The sequence below is a fragment of the Bos grunniens genome, chromosome 1 (assembly GCF_055505025.1).
Source record: "Bos grunniens cultivar Pamir isolate PY7600 chromosome 1, Bosgru_T2T1.0, whole genome shotgun sequence".
In the NCBI taxonomy this organism is placed as follows: Eukaryota; Metazoa; Chordata; class Mammalia; order Artiodactyla; family Bovidae; genus Bos; species Bos grunniens.
In genome coordinates, this window is record NC_141165.1 from 107,195,237 (window position 1) to 107,212,158 (window position 16,922).

The window sequence follows — 16,922 nt, forward strand, 5'->3', positions numbered from 1 at the left end:
ACCAGGCTCCACCATCAATGGGATTTTCCAGGCAAGACTACTGGAGGGGGTGCCATTCTACTTGGGCATAAAAGATTGTTTCTCTCATTTCTCTCTCCACTGACATTAAATTGCCAGTGCAAAGAACTAATTTAATTGTTGCTACAAGTTGTTTGTAATAATGTGTGACTCACTAAGATTTTTGATGGCATCATTTCACAGGAGGGTAAACACAGGGGTATATTTCTTTAGGTATCTGAGAAAAAAAGTCTGAACCATATCTTTATTATTAAATTGTCTCATATCCATATAAAATGGTGATGAATTAAGCTAAACGTAGAAATGAAACTCATATTGATTTGTAAAGGTGAAGTTACCTAGAAGAAAAGGAAGAAAGGGAGTATAGTGGACCCAAAAATAGACTTAAGAACTCTTAACCTGAAAGCTCTTATTATGAATCTGCATTTACTCTGGGCATAAGTATTAACAATAACTCATATAGCAAAAATGCTTGCTTATCTCAGAGGGGAATAAAAAAGCTAGTCAGGAATGTGAAGCACTTTCTAGGAGAAGGAAATGGCACCCACTCCAGTATTCTCACCTGGAAAATCCCAAGGATACAGGAGCCTGGCAGGCTACAGCCCATGTGGTTGCAAAGAGTTGGACATGACTGAGTGAGCACAAATGTGAAGCACTTAGCAAATCTGAAGAGTTCTGCAAAGTCTTAATAAAAACACTTTGATGCTTGAGGTAAAACTGCAATTTATTTTGATTACCAATAATACTGACTCTAGCAAAGTTGGTGCACTTTTCAATAAATAACAGTTATTTAGACAAATGTCCAAGTCAGATGGTAAAATAAACACTTAATTAACTGAAGTACTTAATTGATGCTTTTGAACTGTGGTGTTGGATAAGACTCTTGAGAGTCCCTTGGACTGCAAGGAGATCCAACCAGTTCATTCTGAAGGAGATCAGCCCTGGTTTTTCTTTGGAGGGAATGATGCTAAAGCTGAAACTCCAGTACTTTGGCCACCTCATGCGAGGAGTTGACTCATTAGAAAAGTCTCTGATGCTGGGAGAGATTGAGGGCAGGAGATGAAGGGGACGACAGAGGATGAGATGGCTGGATGGCATCACTGACTCGATGGACGTGAGTCTGAGTGAACTCCGGGAGTTGGTGATGGACAGGGAGGCCTGGCGTGCTGCAATTCATGGGGTTGCAAAGAGCTGGACACGACTGAGCGACTGAACTGAACTGACTGACTTCAAAAGAAATGTATGCAGTCTTAGTCCTTAAACTAAAGACATTATGAAGCTAAATGTCCAGCATTTATTTACCCATGATTTTAATTCTGGGTTACCATATGGTAATATACAATGACATAACAACCTCCCTGCCCTCCACACACAATATTTTTTTCCTATTCATAGAAAGACAAATAGGATATGATGAAATATTGGCAATCAGAGTAGGATGATTAAGGACACTGGAGAGTGCCATGAATTTCACATTCATTTGATCATAATGTACAAGACTGCTGTTTATTTTTCAGTGAAATTTCAGGATACAGAGAAATTTTATTTTTATTCTTTAAGAAGTAAAATTACTTTGAAGTGCCCTAAATAAAAATTACCTTCAGAAATCCTAAATAAATAAAACCAAAATACTTTAGAGGCCAAGTTGTTAGATTTGTGAGCACCTCATTATAGATTATAAAGGAAGGATAAGATTTTGATAGTCGGGAAACTTAGACACATAGAAGGAGAATATCTAATAAGATAGATACTGCCTCTGGGAAATTACATTTCCTTTCTTCTACATGGTACAGACAGTCTTCTAAACTTTCCATGGAAACCATGGGTACAAAGCAACAATGAAGAGTTTGTAGGTAAAATGTTCACTGAGAAAAAAACCCACATTTGTTATCAAGTGATAGTGTGGACTGTTTGAGACTGAGGACTGAAGTGCTAAGACTAGCAGTGGCTATGCCCTAGTGTGAGAGTGGACATGCATATCAACTACAATACACAACAGGAATGTGTTTCTGCCTCTCTGAAGAGAGAAAAAGTAAGGCATAATGAGAGAAAATAAGACTTAGGAATTAAACACCAAGATTCTAAAACACTACTGCCTTAAATAAAATATAATTCTGTCGCTTACAAGTGTATGATCTTAAGCAAGCCTTATAACCATTCTCTGCCTTAGTTTGTTTCCAAAGTGAAATATGTATAATAAGATTATCTACTTCAGAGATGGACTGTGAGAACAAGGCAGAACTCAATCCATGCTCATATTATGTGAGTTTAAAAATTCTAAGCTACTACCTTCCTTTGATGGCAGATCCGTTCAAATATTACTTCACTGAAATTTGTATCTGTAAAGAGTAGAACCATGGATCTGATTCAGTCTGTTTTTTCTTTTGATTTTAAATTAACTCAACCTGAGTTGTTGATAGGGGTTATATCAAAACATCAAGAAAATACAAAATAAAGTCCAAAGTTACCACAAGCTACACACATTCCCTTGTAAAATTCAATTTCCTCATTTATAAGATACAGGGGTTTGAAACTCATGATTGAAACCAAGGGTACGCCACAGAATCACTAATGGAATTTACATAAAATGCAATGCAAGAACTCCATCTCTGTCCAATTGCATCTGAATCTAGGGTCAGAGCTGGGGCAATGAGGAGTACTAGGCACATGTGTATGTTAAGAATCTTCACTGTTAAGGGTGAAAGAAGGAGTAAAAAAGCATGTTTAAAACTCACCATTCAGAAAACTAAGATCATGGCCTCTGGTCCCATCACCCCATGGCAAATAGAAAGGGGAAAAGTGGGATCAGTGACAGATTTTATTTTCTTGGATTCCAAAATCACTGTGGATGGTGACTGCAACCATGAAATTAAAAGATGCTGGATCCTTGGAAGCAAAGCTATGAAAAACCTACACAGCATAGTAAAAAGCAGAGATATCACTTTGCCAACAAAGGTCTGTATAGTCAAAGCCATGGCTTTTCCAATAGTCATGTACAGATGGGAGAGTTGGATCATAAAGAAGGTTGAGTGCTGAAGAATTGATGCTTTTGAACTGTGGTGTTGGAGAAGACTCTTGAGAGTCCTTTGGACTGCAAGGAGATTGAACTGGTCAATCTTAAAGGACATCAACCCTGAACATTCACTGAAAGGACTGATGCTGAAGCTAAAGCTCCAACTGGGCCACCTGATGCAAAGAGCCAACTCACTGGAAAAGAACTTGATGCTTGAAAAGATTAAGGGCAGAAGAAGCACGACAGAGGATGAGATGATTGAATGGCATTGCTGACTCAATAGACCTGAGTTTGAGCAAACTCCAGGAGACAGTGAAGGACAGGGAAGCCTGGCATGCTGCCGTCAATGTGGTCCAGAGAGTTGGACACAATTTGGCGACTGAACAACAACTGTTTATTGGATTTTCATTATAAAACACTATTAGATGATTTGTGAGGTTGACTCTACATTTATTATTGTATCATTCTAATAATCTTTAATCTAAACACCATTTAGTCATTTTTAAAGTAATTTTATTACTTTAATCATTTTTTTTAATTCAGCACAGCATAATGATGACTTTTCCTCTGAATTAGATCCTCCTATAAAACAAAGTGACCTAACTAGAATCTAAGAGGAGTAGTGACAGCAAGGCAGCTTGACCTCACCAACAATTTTGCTGCTGGCCTGTCACTGTAAAGACACCTGATGTCCCCATGGGATATACTAACCACTTTTAATTAATGTCCACAAACCTCCATCAAACAGTTCAGAATAGCTGACTCCTAGGGACTATGTGCTTTTTAAAAACCTACCTATGCATTGAGAAAAATAAGATAATTCAATTTGGACTACTGACTGAAAAAAATAAGGGGACACGTGTGAAATCACTCCAAGCCATGTCCCCAGTGTTGGTAATGTAGCCACGGTGAGCTGAAGCAAAATGTTATCAGCCTGACTTTGGGCAACATGTCTTTCCTCTTAGAGAAATTTACATGCTCAGCTGAAATAAACATAATGAACACATTGAATTTTCTCCCTGTGAAAGTCAATGAACAATGAAGATCTTTTTTCTTCAACTTACTTTGATTTCTTCATGTATAGCCAATAGACGACACCAGCAACTAGGGCAGCGAGGAGGAGACCAACAACAATTCCCACAATTAGTTTTGCCTGGTCATTAACCTTTTCTTTGTTTTCATCTACAACAAAGAAGAGAAGCCCATGCAATTACAGACAATGCCAAGCATTTCTGAAAAGAAGTCAATCTAGTTATTATTTCTGATTAAAAATGACCAAGGCTCACTACTAAGAGTAACATGCAAACTTGTGCTTCTAAGGGATTAAAATTTTAGCATTCTTACTATCTTGTCTCATTTGCTATTTTAATTCAAATCAAAATGTGGCAGCTAGGAAAATTATTTATGCAATGACACTTCATAAATCTTGAGCAGATAGTCAAGGAAGAAGAGCCGGCAGCATAGTACCTACCACTTATCTCGTCTGCCTCATCGTGTTCTGGAATACTTACTGAAATGAAAAATGTTAATATGAAATTAAAAACAAAATTTGTTGATATATGAAAGTCACCTTTACCATTATAGTATGATGTAATAATACTCAAAGATAAAATATCTATTCTACAGCTGAGGGTAGAAAAACTTACATTTAATAAAGCATGAACTTCCGTACAAAGAAATTCATCTTGTTTTAAAGAAAAGACAGTAGTTAAAACTGCAAAGGTATTGATCTACCATAGAAAACTTCACAACTGACAAGCTATAGTATTAATCTGAAATCCATAACTTTCCCACTATCTACCACCTTTTAATAGGATTTCTTTTTTTAGGAGAAACAAGTTGCAGTGCATGGAATCTACAGTGTAGTGTTTCTCAACTTCAATTTTCCTGCCTCGGTGGAGGAGAATTTATTTTCATACTCTAGTGTCAGAAATTTGCCACTTAGAGACATTTTCAAAGTGATAGGAGTGGTGGTTAAAACTGGGGACATCTCAGAGGTGAAGGTGCAATATATGTGATGCTTGTAAAAACCCTCCAAATGACTAATAGCACGATGATCTTGGCCCATTTAGAGGATTGTCACTGTGGTGGATTATCATTTAATATTAGACTAAATAAATATTTTTCTATGAACATGGGCTTCCATCAGAATTTTCAGTGATCATTGTTAAAATGCAGATTCCTAGACCCCTCCTCATACCTACTATATTGGAATTTTAGCAGGTGCTCATTGACTTTGAAAATGATGGTATTAAATGTTGATCAAACCACTGCAAGGTCTATAAGCCACTATTCAATGGGTTAGAATTAAAAAGAGAGACTTGTGTTCAGGAAGAAAGGATAACTCCTCTTTTAGGTAGGACAAATCAATACTCACTGAATTGAATTCAGAGAAGTCAATGCTCCTATTTTAGAGTTAAATTCATTTGGCTCTTTTCTCCTGTCAATCCAAAAGGTTTTTATATTCCAGTCATATTCTGTTAAGGGCCATTATCTTTAGAAAATTATTTTCTCCTAGCTTCAGCTAATTCCTAGCCAGTATATCTCTATCTTGCTAAAATCACATAGAGAATTCCAACTGACTGAAGAATGAAAGTTTGGAGAGTCAGTTGGTATCCTGCCCAGATCTGAGTCTCAGTCTAGGCCAGCCCTGATTTAAGACTAACACAGCAAAATAAAGAATTATAGAATTGAAGATGAGAGATAACTTCAACTTAAATAAAGAAGCAGCTATTGGTATCCATTACCTTGATTTCAGCATTGACAGATTTTTTTTCACTTTCTCTGAGATTATCTAATTTGTTTGATTTTTTAACCTATGATTCAAATTTGATATTCAAATGCATCAATTTTTGAAACTAGATTTTTGGATTCCTGATATCAGTTTTACTACCAATTTTCTGAGTGACTTTACGCATGTGGCATTCCTTTGCAAAATAAGAATAGGATAAATACCACAAAGAATTGAAATGAAAAATAATAGATTAAAGGGAATTAAAAATTTACTAAAATTAAAACTGTTAGAGAAATGTTTTCAGGTAATCTTTGAATCATCTGAACACAAAACATGGATTAAGTAAGAGCAACATAGTCCTTATCCTCTGTTGATCTTGGAAATATTCCTGTACAAGATAAAGTCTCTGATCCATAAAACATGAAATGATTTAACTGTCAAGACAAGGATTGTAAAGAATGGACACCAGGAAGAAAAAAAAAAGAACCTTATGATGATGATACCAAATGCAAAATAAATAAATAAAACTTACCATAATGCAGTACAGGAAGATGGAATTGAAGATTTTAAACTAATGAAGAATAACTTCAAATTTTCTTACTTTTTTTAATGCCAGAAAGGAAATACTCACTAGCAGAGACATTCAAGGAGTTTACTGTTCTCTCCAGCTGGTTTTCTGCTGTGCAAGTTAATGTAACATTCTCTTCAGGGGAAATGATAATTTTACTATAATACCTGCCATTGATATACGGAGATTCCTCTGTCTGGAAAAAGAAAAGGAACATGGCTTTAGAAATGGAAATGAATTAAAAACATAGGAAAGAGTAACACTGAATGAAACAAGATAGGTGCGGTGCTCTGCGGCATTATCTGGCATGCAAGGGTATATGTAAGTTCATAGATGAGACCATTTCAGGTTTATAACTACATCAGAGAGGAAAAAGAATAGTGAATCCATACTTGGATTTCTCTTTATGTTTCTATTATTAATTTTAATAATTAAACTAAGCTGTTCTTTTTCAATAGATGCTCATTAGTTTATATTTTGGCATGATAGTACCTATCTCAAAATAATTAGAGATTAACTCATCACCAGTTTTCTTCTAATAAACTTATGAGTTTAATTCTATTTGTAAACTACATCCTCAGTTAGTAGAGCATGAACCTCTTAATCCCAGGGTGATAGGTTCATGCCCTAAGTTGGGTGGTTGCTCTCCTATGTTTAGGGCTTCCCTGGTGGCTTGGCAGTAAAGAATCTGCCTGGAATGCAGGAGATGTATGCAGGAGATGTGGGTTCAATCTCTGGATCAGGACGATCCCCTGGAGAAGGAAATGGTAACCCACTCCAGCATTCTTGCCTATATTCTTGCCTGGGCAATCTCACGGACAGAGGAGCCTGGTGGACTACAGTCTGCAAAAGAGTTGGACGTGACTTGTGGACTAAACAACAAAACTCATTCCCCTCCACTATAATGGTGAATTCTTTTATTTTAAACCATGATACATACGTGCATAGGTATGTATGGTTTTCTCATGGGAAAACCAGACTCTCTTTCTCAATTTATTTGAGTTAAATACAGAGGATGGGTTCTTTTTCAGTGACTAGTGATGAGGGTAACCACTGCTATTTAATTTCTTCAAACATAAGAGACAATTCACATTACTCTCTTCTGGATTCTCAGTCCAACTCCACTAAAGCAAGCACGTACTTGCATTGTTTTCTGAGACATATTATACACACCACGTCCTCTAGTCCTCTATTGCTCTATATGTGCTTTCTTCTCAAATGCATTGTAAAGGCCTTGAGGACAGGAGAGAGCTTCATGATTAGAGATATCATGGAGTCCCTGGGATAGGGGTGGGACAGAGGTATCAGCAGTTGTAAAATAATAGATTCACCATGTGATTGAGGAAGGAACAAATAAAAAAATTATGGCTGGATCATCACAAGCCTAGGACAAGAAAAATAACATATCACCTAGTGGGCCAGAATCAATCCTTCTCCTTGACAATGAAGAATGGATTATTATTTTTTATCCTCATAGTAAGTTCACCTGCTATTTTTCCAATTCCCACCAGTATTTTTCATATGACTTTCTCACTGGACTTTTCTCATATGACTTTTTTTTGTTTTTATTACTTTATCTCTACAAAATGCCTTTGCCTATTTCTAGGTTGACCTTTTAAATCTTTGTACCTTTTTCTTCATTAAACACTTATCTGATACTTATTTTTCTACTTTTTATGTTTACATTATCCAGAAACAAAAGGTTTTTTTGATATAATTATTATTAAATTGAACTAGAGAGCAAAAAAAAGAATAGAGTAGAATAGAAACAGTCATTTTTGATGCTAAAAAAGAGATCTAAACATTGTTAGCAATTCAGGTCTTTATTCTGAAATCAAGAGCCTCTTTGTCATCTTCAGGCATATTCTCTTGCTTGTGTGTCCCATCACATATAACCAAATCAGGAAGCATTTGCTTGTGTCCACTCCTTTAGGGACATTCCATACTTGAGTTATGCAAGTAAACATGCATCACCCATAGCTGAAAGAGCCAAAATTCACCAAGTTCCGCAAAACTAGACTACATAAGCTGGACCACTAGCCCACCTTCCCTAGACAGAGAAAGGGTGGACACTTTAAATTATGATTCTGGTTTATGCATGCCTTCTCAGATTTCAACTGAGTCTAAAGCTGGGAAAGAGGGAACACAGAAGATTCAAATAATCAAATGGCTCATGGGGGTATTCCTGAGGAATCTTTAAGTGGCTCCACTGAGAAGAGAGACATGAAGACTGTTGTGGAGAGAATGGAATTAACCAGTATGTCAGTAACCCAAGTTGACTGGCAATTTAATGCGATTACATATCTAAACAGTTTGTGATAAGCCAGATTCTCATATTTTTTTTTCAAAGAGAAAATTATTGGTAGTGTTCATACATTCTTAGCCTTTTACTACTGCAAACTAAAATGGTGTGACAAAGGTACAAATATTACTGCTTGGTTTACATACAAGTTTGTTCAGCAGAAATCATCCTAGATACTATATATTTAGCTAGCCATACTTTGGCCCCAGTACACACAGATCAGACCATATGTTCACAGTGACTATGTTCTTCACCATTCCCCAGGGCCAAGTCTCAAGAAGAAATGACCCATAATGTGCATAAAAGTAAGCAAAGTATAAGTGAGGCCACTTATACTGAGATGTGGAAGTTCAGGATGTAGGTAATATATACCTTAATGTTTTAATCACCCAAATTTCAGGAATTAGTGACCATGGGGTAATACCTAATTTATATATTTTTAAAATTTATTTTTAATTGGAGGATAATTGCTTTACAATGCTGTGTTGGTTGCTGTGGTACAACAATGTGAATCAGCCTTAAGCATACATATATCCCCCCACTTGAGACTTCCTCCCACCCCCCACCCTATGACACCCCTCTAGGTCATCACAGAGCACCCTATGCTATATAGCAGCTTCCCATGAGATATCCATTTTATACATGGTCATATACGTATGTCAATAGTACTCTCTTAATTTGTCCAGATACTGACCACAACAAAATAAGTCTTCCATGCTCCATGACCCTAGGATTTTAAATTTCTCTTTGAGCTACGGTCTTCCTTTGGGAGAAGTTAGCAAAAGCTTCCTCTGAGGACATAGCGTGAATTTCGTGTTGATAATGTTAGCTTACAGTTTAGATACCTAAATAAAACCCTACACTGCACCAAGTACAGCACTCAACAAGAAGACAAATACTTGCTTGGTTTATGACACTTCCACTGCCAGTAATTGTCCACTGTATAGCTGGCTTCGGAAAACCTTCCACATGGCAGATTATTGTTTTAGACAGTCCACTGGGATCAGTTTTCTTTGTCATTTTGATTTGAGGTTTTCCTAAAAATATTACAATTAAAATAAGATGTTGAACTGAGATCATAAAAGAAACAGATATTAAATTCTCAAAGAAAATTTTGAATTGGTGCTCACGTATTTTATTACCTTCTACAATTAGAGTCAACGACTCTCTTTTCTTTAATCCTTCAACCTCTTGCAGAGCTGTTTCACAGACATAGTTTCCAGCATCCTGATAATGAAGACTAGAAAATGATGGGCTAGATCGAAGCTTGACGTTATCCTGATTAAATAAAAAGTTAATTATGTCACATGGCACAATTATAGCTCTCCATGTATTTATTATATAATAATAAAGACTGAAATTATTCTTCTGGGTCTAATGAAAATTTCTTTTCTTAACTTCAAATGCTTTCACAAATAGACTTCCTTTTTCCTCTGAACTTTTAGAGTTAGACAAATCAGAGTTTTATTTCAGACTCTTCCATTTACTGAATTTATATTTGGAACAAGTTCATAAACTTCTGAGATTCAGCTTCCTTACTTGTAAATAGGGTAGTAATCTTACCATATTAAAGACAGTTATCAAGACATGGAATCTATTACAGAACAATTAAGACAAAAATGTTTTTTAAAGAAAACTTTTAAATGGCTTACTATACTAAAATTTCTATGAACAAATAAAATGCAACATTTAACTTTGAAAATAATTTTATATATAGAAAATAATACTATTTACCAGGAATTGAAATGCTCCTAAGGCAACCAAACACAATCTTAAGATTATATGGTCTTTGTACACTATAATTTTTTTTCCATTTCCATCAACTTACCAACAGGCAGGCAACATTGATCAGCACTACTGATATGAGTTATTTAATCAACAACAGTAACTGCAGCTTCTGTGGAAACTGGTTTAACCAAGTAAACTTAGCTTCTCTAGTTCTGAGTAAAACACACCATGAGTGTTCATATACCAAAAACCTATCAAGCCCTTTGACCATTAACTACCACAAACACATCATGTTAAGTATTCAGTCTATGGAGTGACATTTTAACTATCTGAGCAAATGAAATGTTGTGATGAGGCTGTGTTTAAGAGAAAATGAAATAATAAACTGAGTTTTAAGAGTTAAGATAACAAGTAACAGAGGATCTGGCATGAAAAGAGATCAAAAACCAATAGAAAATAATTTACATTTTCATCTAAAAGAAACTGGAGCAATATACTTCCCACAACTTTTTACAAAGATAATTCTTGTCAACCCCTATTTTAAGTGGTTTGATGTGTTTTTGTCAACTCAATACTGCTTAAGTGCTTCTGCTACATGTCACATTACAGGAATAAACAGACAGGGTGTATACTAGTTAAGGATTTGAGTGGAGGGAACATAGTAACAACTATGTTACTATATGTTACTATGTTACTATAGCCTACCAGGCTCCTCCATCCATGGGATTTTCCAGGCAAGAGAACTGGAGTGGGTTGCCATTGCCTTGACACAGGGATTGAACCCAGGTCTCCCAGATTGTAGGCAGACACTTTACCATCTGAGCCACCAGGGAAGTCCTGGTGATAACCTTATCTATGTTGATAACCTTAGTTAATAACCTTATCTCAAATCACCAATTTCCAATCCTACTAATCTCACTCTAAAAAGATAACAGCAATGCTTGGGTCCCCAGATAATGACCTACATTTCAGATGATAACAAGAACATTAGCGCTCAGGACAGCATATTAAAAAGCAGAGACATTATTTTGCTGACAAAGGTTCATCTAGTCAAAGCTAGTAGTCATGTATGGATGTGAGAGTTGGACCATAAAGAAAGCTGAGCACCAAAGAATTGACGCTTTTGAACTGTAGTGTTGGAGAAGGCTCTTGAGGGTCCCTTGGACTACATGGAGATCCAACCAGTGAACTGTAAAGGAAATCAGGCCTGAATATTCATTGGAAGGACTGATTCTGAAGCTGAAGCTCCAATGCTTTGGCCATCTGATATGAAGAACTGACTCATTTGAAAAGACCCTGATGCTGGGAAAGATTGAAGAGGGGAGAAGAAGGGGACAACAGAGGATGAGATGGTTGGATGGCATCACCGACTCAATGGTCATGAGTTTGAGCAGGCTCCAGGAGTCGGCGATGGACAGGGAAGCCTGGCATACTGCAGTCCATGGGGTCGCAAAGAGTCGGACACAACTGAGCGACAGAACTAAACTGAACTGAAACACTCAGGAAATACAGACTAAGCTCTTAGTATGTTCCAGGTGTTCTACTACGGCCCAGGGGTGAAAAAAGATCACTACCATCAAGGAGCTACTAATTCATGGAACCCACATTCAAACACTTAAGGTCAGTCTCCAGAAAGGCAGAAGGTTATGTAACTATAGTGGTGTTTATGCTGGGTAAGGCCTGAGCCTGAGCCTCTACTCTGTCACCTATGAGCTCTCCGATTTCTCTCACTTCAAGTTCTTTGAAATAATGTAGGGAACTAACCATTTTCTTGCATATTTCACAGGGTTGTTATAAACACACTGTTAACAACATTATGGGTTAAAACACACTGGAAATTGCTAAAATATATAACTGTATATGCGTGTGTGTCCATATGCATGTGTATAATTATTTAGTAAATACACATAATTAAATTAATGCCCCAAACTAAGTTTCAGAGCAACAATTATGGATGCCATAGTGATGTTGAGTACCTCTAAATTTTATTGTAGTAATCTTTATTATTATATATAAAAAAAGAGAGTATGAGTTTTTGTGTATAAACATATTACACATGAATATACAAGAGAAGCCTAAAAGGAGTCAGTCCAAAAGTGGAACATTACCAAGAATACTTACTTTCATCCACACCACAGTTGCATTCCTACTGGCAGATATTGTGCATGACACAGGCAGAGCATCGCCAATCTGCTTAGTCACCTCCCCGCTTGGGTTTAAGGACAAATCCAAATCTGTGAAGCAGAAAAATATGCTTGAAATACAACTCCAGAAAGTAAGACAGTCAAAATATTTTTGGAGAAAAAAAATAGATGAAAGAAAGAAAAACTCCTGCTAACTCTACTTGAAATTCAGAAGTGATTTATGTGACTGAAATAACTCAAGTGTAGCATAATCACTCTAGTTTTTCAAGCCAGCTTTGAGACCAGTTTGGACAAGTGCGAATGGTCAATTTAATTGATTATGCGTTTATATGCAGTTAACATGATTGATATTTTGAATGCATGTAAGTATTCATCTGGGGTCTATCACCTTCAGAAAAAAATTCTTAAATCATTTCTGGAAGAAAATAAAGATGATGACTAAGTAAATATTATGAGAAGAATTGATAAGACATACCATGGGAAATCAAGTATATTTAGACAGCAGGTGATAAACTAAATTATCATAAGGTGTTTACACGTTTCTTCAGAGAGAACTGACTACAGTAGCTAGATATTTTAAAAAAAAATGCTATCCCATTTCTCATGCAGTTGAAATTTTAAATTTAATTTTTTTTGTTGAAGGATAATTGCTTTATAGAATTTTGTTGTTCTCTGTCAAACTTCAACATGAATCAGCCATAGGTATACATATATCCCCTCCCTTTAGAACCTCCCTCCCATCTCCCACCCCATCCTACCCGCTAGGTTGATACAGAGCCGCTGTTTGAGTTTCCCGAGCCATACAGCAAATCCCCATTGTCTATCTATTTTACATATGGTAATGTAAGTTTCCATGTTACTCTTTCCATACATTTCACCCTCTCCTCCCCTGTCCCCATGTCCATAAGTCTATTCTCTATGTCTGTTTCTCCTTGTTGCCCTGAAAATAAATTCTTCAGTACCATTTTCCCAGATTCCGTATATATACATTAGAATACGATATTTATCTTTCCTTTTCTGACTTACTTCACTCTGTATAATAGGCTCTAGGTTCATCCACCTCATTACTACTGGCTCAAATGTACTCCTTTCTATGGCTGAGTAATATTCCATTGTGTATATGCACCATAACTTCTTATCCATTCATCTGTCTATGGACATCTAGGTAGCTTCCATGTTTTAGGTATTGTAAATAGTGCTGCAGTGAACAAAGGGATACATGTTGTCTTTTTCATTTTGGTTCCTCAGGGTATATGCTTAGGAGTGGGATTTCTGGGTCATATGGTGGTTTTATTCCTAGTTTTTTAAGGAATCTCCAAACTGTCTTGCATAGTAGCTGTATCAATTTACTTTCCCACCAACAGTGGAAGAGGATTCCCTTTTCTCCACACACTTTCCAGCATTTACTGTTTGTAGACATTTTGATGATGGCCATTCTGACTGGTGTGAGGTGATATCTTATTGTAGTTTTGATTCGCATTTCTATAATAATGAACAATGTTGAGAATCTTTTCATGTGCTTATTAGCCATCTGTATGTCTTCTTTGGAGAAATGTCTGTTTAGGTCTTTTCCCCATTTTTTGATCGGGTTGTTTGTTTTTCTGGTATTGAGTTGTGTGAGGTGCTAGTATACTTTGGAAATTAATCCTTTGTCAGTTGTTTCATTTGCTATTATTTACTCCCATTCTGAGGGTTGTCTTTTCACCTTGCTTATAGTTTCCTTTGCTGTGCAAAAGCTTTTAAGTTTAATCAGGTCCCACTTGTTTACTTTTGTTTTTATTTCTGTTACTCTAGGAGATGGGTCACAGAGGAACTTGCTTCGATTTATGTCATCAATTGTTCTGCCTTTGTTTTCCTCTAAGATTTTTATAGTTTCTGGTCTTACATTTAGGTCTTTAATCCATTTGGAGTTTATCTTTGTGTATGGTGTTAGGAACTGTTCTAATTTCATTCTTTTATATGTAGCTGTCCAGTTTTCCCAGCATTTATTGAAGAGGCTGTCTTTGTGTCATTGTATATTCTTGCCTACTTTGTCAAAAATAAGGTACCCATAGGTGCATGGGTTTATTTGCTTTCTATCTTGTTCCATTGGTTTATATTTCTGTTTTAGTACCAGTAGCATGATGTCTTGATGACTGTAGCTTTGTAGTATATCTGAAGTCAGGAAGGTTGATTCCTCCAGCTCCATTCTTCTTTCTTAAGACTGCTTTGGTTATTTGGGGTCTTTTGTGTTTCCATATGAATCATGAACTATTTTGTTCTAGTTCTGTGAAAAATGCCATTGGTAATTTCATAGGGATCACAATGAATCTGTAGATTGCATTTGGTAATATAGTCATTTTCACAATATTGATTCTTCCTACCCAGGAACAAGGAACATCTCTCCATCTGTTTATGTCACCTTTGATTTTTTTCATTAGTGTCTTATAATTTTCTGTGTACACTTCATCTCCTTTGGTAAGTTTATTCCTAGATATTTAGTTATTTTTGTTGCAATGGTGAATGGGATTGATTTCTTAATTTCTTTTTCTGATTTTTCAGTTAGTATATAGAAATGCAAATGATTTCTGTGCATTGATTTTGTATCCTTTGCTAAATTCACTGATTAGCTCTAGTAATTTTCAGCTACTTTCATTAGGGTTTTCTATGTACAGTATCTTGTCATCTGCAAACAGTGAGAGCTTTATTTATTTTCTGATCTGGATTCATTTCTTTTTCTTCTCTGATAGCTGTAGCTAGGACTTCAGAACTAAGTAGAACAATAGTGACAAAAGTGGACACCTTTGTCTTGTTTCTGATCTTAGGGGGAGTGCTTTCAGCTTTTCACTATTGAGAATAATGTTTGCTGTAGGCTTATCATATACGGCCTTTACTATGTTGAGGTAGGTTCCTTCTATGCCCATTTTTTGAAGAGTTTTAATAAATTGGTGCTGAATTTGTCAAAGGCTTTTTCTGTATCTATTGAGATGGTCGTATGGTTTTTATCTTTCAATTTGTTAATATGGTGTATCACATTGATTGATTTGTGTATATTGAAGAACCTTTGCATCCCTGGAATAAACCCAGCTTGATCATGGAGTATGAACTTTTTGATGTTTTGCTGAATTCTGTTTGTTAAAATTTTTTGAGGATTTTTTCATCTTGTTCATCAGTGATATTGGCCTGTAGTTTTTGTGTGTGTGTGTGTGTTGTCTTTGTCTGGTTTTGGTTTTAGGGTGATGGTGGCCTCATAGAACAAGTTTGGAAGTGTTTCTTCCTTTGCAATTTTTGGAAAGAGTATTAGAAGGATAGGCATTAGCTCTTCTCTATTTGATAGAGTTCTCCTGTGAAGCCATCTGGTTCTGGGTTTTTGTTTTTTGGGAGATTTTTGATCACAGCTTCAATTTCAGTGCTTGTAATTGGGTTGTTCATAATTTCTATTTCTTCCTGGTTCAGTCTTGGAAGATCAAAATATTCTAACAATCTGTCCATTTCTTCCAGGTTGTCTATTTTATTGCCATATAGATGTTCATAACAGTCTTTTATAATCCTTTGTATTTCTGCATTGTCTGTTGTAACCTATCCTTTTTCATTTTTAATTGTGTTGTTTGCTTCTTCTCTTTTTTTCTTGATGAGTCTGGTTAATGGTTTGTCAACTTTGTTTATCATCTCAAAAAACCAGCTTTTAGTTTTATTAATCTTTACTACGGTTTCTTTCATTTCTTTTTCCATTATTTCTGCTTGGATCTTTATGATTTCTTTCCTTCTACTAATTTTGGGATTTTTCTGTTCTTCTTTTTCCAGTTGTTTTAGGTGTAAAGTTAGGTTGTCTATTCAATGTTTTTCTTGTTTCTTGAGGTAGGATTGTATTGCTATAAACTTCCCTCTTAGAACTGCTTTTGCTGCATCCCATAGTTTTTGAGTTATCATGTGTTTATTGTCATTTGTTTCTAGAAATTTTTTGATTTCCCTTCTGATTTCTACAGTAATCTGTTGGTTATTTAGGAATGTGTTGTTTGATCTCCATGTGTTTGTGTTTCTTACACTTTTTTTCTTGTAATTGATATCTAGTCTCATAGTATTGTGGTCAGAGAAGATGCTTGATGCACTTTCAATTTTCTTAAATTTACTGAGGCTTGATTTGTGACCCAAGATGTGGTCTGTCCTGGGGAATGTTCCATGTGCACTTGAGAAGGTGTATTCTTCTGCATTTGGATGGAATGTCCTGAAGATATCAATGACATCCATTTCATCTAATGTATCATTTAAGACTTTTGTTTTCTTATTAATTTTCTGTTTTGATGAATTGTCCATTGGTGTGAGTGGGGTATTAAAGTCTCCTACTATTATTGAGTTATTGTTAATTTCTCCTTTTATGTCTGTTAGTCTTTGTCTTATGTATTGAGGTGCTCCTATGTTGGGTGAATATTTTCAAT

At 35.9% G+C, this 16,922-nt stretch overlaps 1 protein-coding gene across 4 annotated transcripts in view; it reads right to left on the reverse strand.

Moving 5' to 3' along the window:
* Positions 1-16,922, reverse strand: part of ALCAM (activated leukocyte cell adhesion molecule) — a 228,399-nt gene that overhangs the window by 17,656 nt on the left and 193,821 nt on the right. Inside the window, exons 9-14 of one of the 4 annotated variants that reach the window (XM_086321104.1) lie at positions 12,485-12,597; positions 9,778-9,913; positions 9,539-9,672; positions 6,397-6,529; positions 4,503-4,541; positions 4,096-4,213 (exon numbers count right to left, since the gene is read on the reverse strand). In XM_086321104.1, the coding sequence (XP_086177230.1) occupies positions 4,096-4,213; positions 4,503-4,541; positions 6,397-6,529; positions 9,539-9,672; positions 9,778-9,913; positions 12,485-12,597 (673 nt within the window). Of the gene's footprint in view, positions 1-4,095; positions 4,214-4,502; positions 4,542-6,396; positions 6,530-9,534; positions 9,673-9,777; positions 9,914-12,484; positions 12,598-16,922 lie in introns of all 4 variants that reach the window. The other 3 variants (XM_086321114.1, XM_086321125.1, XM_086321132.1) reach the window with 3 other exon arrangements.